Genomic DNA, 8,926 nt, shown 5'->3' with positions numbered 1-8,926 from the left:
GTTTCTGCTAATTACTTACAGAAACCTAGGCATTGAGACAAAATGCTGCAAATGGTTTACAACAGAAACTCACGAGCTACATTAATTGTTCAGTCGAGACATAACTTTAACTCTCATAAACTCTGTGTTTAATTATAACACTAAAACCGGTTTGCTCTGACCAGCGGGTTTTTGCCTGGCGGGCTCACACCCGAACTGAACTGGTTCGTGGATAAGGGAGGCGTGGTTCCGCTGACCCGGTGCTTCCGCATTACTTCCGTGGAAAGGGGGAAAGTAAAACATTCAACATAGTGGGTTTACACAGACTAAAGTGGATTATTCCCCCCAGATTCGGTCCTAAGCTGTATACTAAGCGCCTAAAACCCAGTTAGAGCCGAAAGAAGAGTTTGGAGTCATGGCGGACGACCGAGGGGACTCGGAACTAGAAGACGAGCTGGAAATGCAAGGCGCTGAGGGAGGAGGAGGTATGTGGAGCCATGTCTGATTCATCCCTGAGGTTACTTAACCTCATACGGAACTAAACACACAGACTGAATGTCCTCTAAAAATCTTCAGCTGTCTTTTTTTTCTCTGTATGTTTTGTTTCGGGCTTTAGTTAACCAACTTGTCCTTAACTTCCTTATCTGGAGTGTTTCAGGCCTTCAGTGAGTCGCTTTTTACGGGGTTGTTACAGAAAGTATTCACACTGGTAGCAGTCCTGGAGCTTTAACCCAACATGCTTAAGAATAGATACTAACAGGCAAATTATCGACTTGAACGCCCTTATGATACTTGTGGAGGAAAAGGGCAGATTATAGGAAAAATATGGGGGTCGGAATATTATGAACAATATGTTCTACTATTTTATTGAGCCCAAACTCATAAGTTCTTTCAAAGAGTTGTAGATACTGATGGCTGTGGGCAGGAAGGGTGTTGGAGTTCATTCATTTTTGCCTCTGTGCTCCATCAGGTCCGTTAACCAGTTTCAGGAAAAGACCAGAACCCCTCAGTGTAAATTACCTTGAGAAATAATGAGATTTGGTTATATATAATAACAGGCTTTAGTGCCAAAAAAATTATCAAATGTTACAAGCCATACATGTCATACAAATGGAACAGATACTATCTGTCCATAATGTTCTTGATTTTTATGAAGAATTAATTGTTCTTTGCACCATCATTTCTGAGGTTCCACAGTCTTCTTCAGAACTGAACCAGTCTTCTTTATCCGGTTGTTGAACATTTTAAGTCCCTGGTTCTGGTAGAAGAGACGACACTCAACAAAAGAAGAAATGCAGCAGCCACAGGAAAGACCCTAGCTTTGGTTGTTGACCATGACCACTGGTCCATGACCACTGGTACCAGAACAGGATGGAACCTGGGGTCATTGCCGATTGGCCCTCCCTGCCAGCTGGTCCCAGCAGACATGTACAGAAGCTGCACCCAAAACTGACAAGCTGTGACTGACGTCTCTCTCTCTGTGTGTCTATGTACAGACAGAGGCAGAGACAAAACCTGTAGCATTCAGATCTGGCTCCAGATCCGCAGTCACCTGAGGGTTTAGCTGGGATCATGAGCCTGCCTGATACCTGGGAAAAAAACACTTTGGCTCTGATCTGGTCCGGGTCTAGATCAAATCTGCCAAAAAATGAAATATGAATTCTAGATTTCTGCCACATCTGCCCCAAGTGCAATATTAAGCAGCTCTGAGCAATGTTTTTTTCCTAACAGGCCGTCCAACGTGCAGATAGTTTGTGTCCTCTTTCTAATCTACAACCCAAAAAGGCAATAAAGTCAAAGAAGATAGGCAAAATATTTAAGTCGAGTCACACTTCAGATCCATGAAGTTATTTGTGGGAAACTACGTAGAAATTGACGTGAAAGCCAAAAGGTCTGAGGAGTTCTAAATTGCTGTTGGAAAAAATGAATTTGTCACTTTGGGGTATAGGAGTTTAATCACTTTGTTTTTAATTTTGTTTTTAATGCAAAAATATTGTCAGTGTGGCTTCACTAATCTATCCCACTCAGACATATTTTGCCTGCACAATTAATTTGTGGAAGATTCAGCAGACAAATATAATTTGTGCCACCTTTTTTGGCTTTAAACCCAGAGCATCTAGATGTAATGGTGCTGCACCATAATGTGATGAGGGCTGGAATTATTAAATTCTTTCCATTTTAATGATTATTGGCATGATTCTTTCAGATGTCTTTGACGACCCCATCTTGGAGCAGGGCGTGGTGGTGCTCAGAGGGTGAGTCTCATTCTATGCATGCTTCAACAATGGCTTCCTGAATGTTTGTTTTTATTCCCAGGAAAATTTAATCTCCTAAGCTTTTTCTGGGTGTGTTTCCACTGTTGGCTCTAGAAGCCAAGTCACAAAAGGCTGCTAACAAATGTACAGAACAGAACCAGAACCAAACTCAGTTACCAAATTATCTCCTCAGTTCATAAATATCTAAAGCTTCATCTGGATAGCCTGATGTTTTTCCTCCTATTTGTTAGTGTTTCTGCCTGATGTGGTTCTGGTTCCGGCAGAGGGAGGAAGACTCACCTGGTTCCTTAGGAGGTTTCTGCTGTAGAAGCAGACGTTATGACGGCTCTCTCAGGAACATGGTGTCTATAAATACTCACTGGTCTGACTTGTTTCTTCCTGCTCTGGCTGTTTGTCGAAGATGCCTCTGAGTAGAGTTTAGTTTAAAATGTAAATTGAACCCTACATTTTATTTGCTCTTCAGCTTTATCCACATCCACTTCATTCACACTAACTCGACAATATATTCATGTTTTAAGCAGTCAAGTCCCAACTTGAATTTGATAAACAGTTTATTTGCATAAATTGCCTGAGCCTGTGTGTTGACCCTGTTTGCTGATGAGTGGTATGTGTTCCAGGTACGTGATAGAGCGTATAAGCACGGAGGATCCTGGTCGCCATGTCGACTCTGTGGATCTGGGAGGAAGGCCACATGAACAAGATGACCCAGAAGTTAAAGAAGTGGTGGATCAGCTGCTGAAAATAGCAGACGAACTGAACAGAAATGTAGAGTTCCAGCGGTAAGCATTACACTGCACCGAGTACAGAACCAATTTATTGCATCTGTATAGCACTGATTGACAACAACTAATGTCTCAAGGCACTTTATGAAGCAGATCTAATTTATCTAAAGAAATATTTAGTCAATCAGTCTAATCATAAAGACATTTTAATCTAATGCGTACAGTGCTGTGAAAAAGCGTTTGCTCCCTTTCTTATTTTATATTTTTTGCATGTTTATCACACTTCAGTGTTACAAAACTCAAACCTATTTAAATATCAGATGGTTTTTAAATGAAGATGTCTAAAGAGAGAACAAATATCTCATCTGAACACTTAGGACAATTTACTGAATATGAGTGTATGTTGTCTTTTTGCTCATGCCTCAAAAAAAATTTAACTCTTATGAAATCTAAATGAACATAGCTGACTTTGAACCTGTCTGTAGAACTGTGTTGAATCTACTTTTTGTTTCTTAAAGTATCTGGAGGCATTTCAATGAGAATTGATGCTGCCAGTGGCAGTGGCAACTAGGAAAGTTGCCTTTTCGAACCACCACTCTACCCGCCTCCGGCATTGTGTCCGAGGGCAAGACACTTCACACGCCATGCCTGCTGGTGGCGCTGATTGTATGTCTGTGTTCCTTCTGTGCTTCTGCCCCAGGGCAGCTGTGCCTACATCCACATTTCATGCCTGAATTATTATTCTTTAAGTCAGAATTTTTTTCCAAAGCGTTTCTAATTCCCTTAAGGCATATAAAAAAAGGTGGAAAATGTACACTTACGTTTTTAGATTAAATAAAATGATGCAAGGTTGATTCCCTGGTTATTGTACTATGTTCAGATTTTTCCTGCAATCTTGCCCTGCATTGACGGGTGATTTTGTGTGTGTGCGTGTGCGCACGCACGCGCGTTTGTTTGTAATACCTTGTGGGGACGATTTTCCTGACACATACTACAATTGCTCCTTGTGGGGACCGAAGCCTGGTCCCCACAAGGGGAAACCCTGTTTTTGGGTCAGGGGTTAGAGTTAGGACTAAGGTGTGAATTGAGTTTTCGTTAGAGTATGGGTTAGGTATGTGATGGTAAGGGTTAGGAAAAGGGTAAAGGTAAGGTTTAGGCTGTAGAAATGAATGGAAGTCAATGGAAAGTCCCCACAAAGATAGCCACGCAAACGTGTGTGTGTGTGTGTGTGTATTTCAGTGTGCAGATTGTTCTGTGCTGTTTGCCATACCTAATAATCCTGTTTTTCTCTGAATTTTTCCTCCTTCTAGACTGATCAACCAGGTTCAGGGAAACTGTGCGAAGGAAGTCTTCATGATGGTGGCCAGGAGCATCTTTATTGATGGCATTAACTGGGGCCGGGTGGTGGCGCTCTTTCATCTGGCTTACAGACTCATATACAGGGTAACTGATCTAGTCCATTAATTTCTGTGTCTGATTAATAGCTAACACAGTCTGACTGAGATTTTCTCAGAATTCAGGGAAAAGTCTGATTAAAGGCCCATGATAGGGGAGATTTGTTAGATAATATATTTAGGATATATAAGTGAAGCTATTCCAAAAATTACTAGGATGCAGGATATTGCTGCACTAACAGATATCGACTAACGTCAGTCGTTTTTAACATGTCAGTCAGTTCGATAGATAAAACTGGACTGATATTAACAACTGATATTTATTTTTTTCTGGTTGCTGTGGGTTCTGGAGGTGAGAAGAAGAGGATGGCCATGTGACAGTGATGCAGCAAAGGATTGTGAGAGTTTAGCTAAAGCATTGCAGCAGTGGTGAAGTCAGTGGTGTGGTTGTTTTTTTTTTTCAAGGTGTCAAAGGATAGTGAAATAAATATATACAATGTCAGTTAACAGCCAAAACAGCAACATTAATAACAGATCTCAATCTTGGTTAAATGTTCACATTGGGACACATGAATACAGAATGTTTCTAGTTTAGTTCATATTCTCCACAAGGAGGCAGCGGTTAGCAGCAGAGATGTCAATTAACATTCAGAAAGAATATTTGTCTGTATTTTGTCATCCCCATGTTGCACAAAAAGGATAAGAGTGTTCCCATTGTTATTTAGCTTTTGTTTAGTTGCTGTTTTGTCAGCCGCTCCTGAGATGTGAACCCTCCAGCAAGACGCTCTCAGGGTGGGAAAACCAGTTATAAATATTACAGGAATTTAAAGCAAAGTCTCATTCATAACAAAACTCCCAACACTGTATTTGTTGTATAGGTCAGACAGAAACACAAAGCCTGCTCTGACCCATTCAGCTGTTTCTTTTCCAGGCCCTCACCACCAACCATCTGGAGAACATCAGGATGGTGATCAGCTGGGTCCTGCAGGTCATCAGGGAGTTGCTGTACCCCTGGCTGGTGCAGCAGGGGGGATGGGTGAGTGGCTGCTGCCTCTGACATCATCAGCTTTGCTTTAATAGGCCAGAGCCTTTAACCTGCTTCCTTCTGATGCTTCCAGGTTGGTGTCATCCATAGCTTTCCATGGAGGAACGCAGCCATAGTTGCTTCAATTGTTGTAGTAGCAACATTTGTTTACTACAGAATGAAACACTGAGTCCTCCAGCTCTCTGCAGGACACTGATGAGGACACTTCCTGGGGCTTTTACAATCATTCCTATCCAGCAGCCAATAGGAGGCCAGCTGCTTTAAACTGAGAACAATTCTCTCCTGCTTCCGGTCTCTGCGACTAAAACGGACTTTCCTTGTCAGCATCACTCTCTTCTGTTTTCCTTCACCAGCAATTCTTTGGAGCTACACCAGCAGGTTTTACAGCTGCAATGCTGGAGGCAGCTGAACCTGTCAGCTGTGATGTTAGTTATCACTGATTGGACTCTGAGCTCTGAGTCGGATAAGGGTTGGTTCTTAGAAGACTCAAAGCAACCTGTAAGTGGCAGGAAAAAGCAATGCTAGCTAGCTCTGACTGTGAGCGGTAGGGATGACACATCGCCTACAGCCAGAGGCTCTCTGTCGGTGCAGCGGGGCGCTTTACCTGCTGCTCAGTTCGTTCTTTCAGGAGCTGGAAGAAACACCAAAGATTAGTGCTGAAAATCTCAGGGATCTTTTTTAATGATCTTTTTTTAATGAAGATGTTTTATTCATGAACAGAACCCATGTAAGGTTTGGGTTTGAGCCAAAGCTGTCCCAGGTCCTCTGCAGATCTGTCTGCTGCTGACACTCCAGACATGTTTTTTGTTGTAGACAAGATCCTAAAGATTTAATGCAGGAGTAGATCCGAGTGTTGAATGGCAAACGCGTCCAGATCATTTCACCAGCTCAGATCCTGTTCCTGGAAGAACAGGATCTGAGCTCATGTGCTGATTTTAGTTTTAACTGCAGCCTGCAGCAGAAATAATGTTCAGTAATTGGAGGATTCCTGCTAACTGCCTCACTGGAAGCTTAACCTGCCAAGTTACCACAAAGCCCTTTGAAAATACCAGGCTTTATGACAAGAGGACCTTAAAGGGCTGCAGCAAGCATGTTGCATAAACCTGGATGATGTTAACTTTATTGAACCACCTTTGGATTCCAACCCTGTAGGCTGGGCCTTATGGATTTCAAGTTTTATCACAATATTTAATTGTCCTATTGTAAGAATGATAAAACCTATTTGTTATTTCTTTCTTAGGTAACTGTATCAGCAGTCACAGCCCCACAAGCAAAATATTATTGAAAAACATTTGTCATAGGACACTAGTCATAGAATCAATCAATCAATCAATAAAGCACCCTTCATACTAAAAGCAGCTCAACGGGCTGCATAAATTAATAAAAATAAACTCACAAGATAAAAAAAAACTCGTTATCCTCCCCCTAATGAAAAAACTCAACTGTCTGGAAAATGTAAAAAGGTTAATAAAGAAGCATGATTTGTATCACTAGACGGCACACAGTAACTGGAGCTAATCATTTTAATTTTTCTATGTTTATCTTCACTGAAAAAAACAGTGGAGAAAGTAGTAAAACGTTTGGGGGCTTTAAACATTAAATGGAATTTATGACAATAAATCAAAATTCTTATGATTTTTACAAAAATGAAAAGTTGGTTCAACAAAGTCTTGCACAAGAAATGTCACATGAAGTCATAAACAGGTATTATCAAATACCGTAAGGACGTTTTATTTGATGCTTTTTTGTATCTGGATTTCCATCCCATCACTGTGAACTGTTTAGATAACAACACACTGGTGTTTGTCACACCAGTGTGCAATGATTTTGCCCCATGTGACAAATCTTTGTCACATGGGCCAAAATCATCAAGTATTCATCTTTAAAAAACCCTAAAACAAAATGGAAGAAGTGCAGCATACAAATTGTTTTGGATTCGGTTGGAAAAAACAACTGGAGTCAATTGATTTAATAAAATTGTAAAATTTTAAAATTGGGTTGACCAGATTTGGCACCGGGTAGGTGTGGTCCTGTTTGCTATGCAATTAAAGACAATGCAACATTTGTGATGTATTAAAAACAAAAGCAAAATTCAAGGATTTAAATTTGTTGGAAATATCAATAAAAAAAATCAATAAAATAAAATCAGTCCTGGCTCTGCAAACAGTCCTTGGAATCAGCAAGGCTTTAGCTAATGTTATTACCCAGCAACAAATCAGCACCAGGCAGTCTCCAAACCCCCAGAACCATTGATACAAGCGAGGCCTCCGAGCTTAGCATCTTGGTGCCAACAGTCCACAGTTTAGTTGCTCAATATCACAGCAAAGTCTTTCTCTTTTTCCATTTGTCTCACTTTGCGTTGAAATTAGGGGTGTACTGATTTATCAGTGCCGATTTCCTTAATTTTGGGAGATCAGTGATTGGCCAATTTTTACATGTGATGCTGATTTTATCCACTGATCTTATCTACCTCAACAAAGGTCTAAAAATCAACCACTGTCATCAGTTCTCCTGTGAGAAAGGTTTGACTGAAAGACCTGCCCTGTCTGCACATTTACAGTTAAATCAGCATCTTTCTTGCTGTATTTGGCAGCAATTCAGACAAACATTGGGATCGGCTGAAATAAGAATTGGCAGGTTAGGCTTTTTAAAAGATCGGTGATTGGCCAGAAAAGTGCAATCAGTCCAGAGAATAATCTGAATCCTGAGAGGCCACCAGCATGTAGCCAAAAATGAAATCAGCAGATGACTATTTGGGTTTACATCAGTGTTATATTGCTATTTTACACAAAACACTTTCTTAGCTTTATTTCTACTGTGTTTCTTCAACAGAACCACAGTAACAAACGCACCTTTTTCTTTTATTTTTTCATTTCTGCACCAGTGCAAACCCACATGCAGACCAGTGATGCATAAATGATTTGATTTGCTAGAATGGCCTGTCCCCAGACCCCCACCAGGGGGCAACAGTGTTCCATCTAATTGTCCGAAGTTTGGCAGCCCTGGAGGACGTCCTCAGTGCTAGACTGCACAAGTTGGGTCTGGAATACTGAAGGGGTCACATTGTGGCTTGCATGGGGTCAAGCAGTGGGGTGTGCAAATGTATCAACTACAAAGTGATGTGATCATATAAAGGCATCCATTCATTGAGTTGCCTTTTGCCAACATGGAAGGCTGCTGCTTGATGTGGCCTGGTGAGCTGCAGTCACCTTCAGACATTTAGATGGTTTAAGACCAGAGCACCTCAAACCCAGGCTTCAAGGGTTAGTGTCTTCATCTTTGAGATGTGTCCCTGGTCCAACACCTGAATCAATATACTGAAATGCCTCCTCAGTATATAGTCAAGTTCTCCAATGTCTCAGAATCATCATTTGACTCCGAGACATTGACCCTCGAGGCCTGGAGACCCCTGGTCCAGACTGACTGCTTTACAACATGTAGCTGTTGTTTCTCCCATGAAGCCACAGATCCATTCCTACCTGCTGCTCCTCTGCATGTGGCTCACTGGCA

General features: G+C 41.4%; 1 protein-coding gene across 1 annotated transcript; it reads left to right on the top strand.

Annotated features, from left to right (window-relative positions):
• Nucleotides 1–205: 205 nt before the first annotated feature.
• LOC106962490 (apoptosis regulator BAX) lies at nucleotides 206–7,561 on the top strand. The gene is made up of 6 exons (XM_015056939.1): nucleotides 206–464; nucleotides 2,186–2,234; nucleotides 2,873–3,034; nucleotides 4,288–4,420; nucleotides 5,303–5,407; nucleotides 5,490–7,561. Exons 1-6 carry the CDS (start codon nucleotides 395–397, stop codon nucleotides 5,583–5,585), a joined length of 615 nt encoding a protein of 204 aa, XP_014912425.1. The 5' UTR covers nucleotides 206–394; the 3' UTR covers nucleotides 5,586–7,561.
• The last annotated feature ends 1,365 nt before the right edge of the window (nucleotides 7,562–8,926 follow it).

Source organism: Poecilia latipinna, unplaced genomic scaffold, assembly GCF_001443285.1.
Source record: "Poecilia latipinna isolate Pla-1442-1.1 unplaced genomic scaffold, P_latipinna-1.0 Scaffold1419, whole genome shotgun sequence".
Lineage (NCBI taxonomy): Eukaryota > Metazoa > Chordata > Actinopteri > Cyprinodontiformes > Poeciliidae > Poecilia > Poecilia latipinna.
Note: the sequence above shows the minus strand (reverse complement) of the source record. Positions and strands in the feature narration are given on the sequence as shown.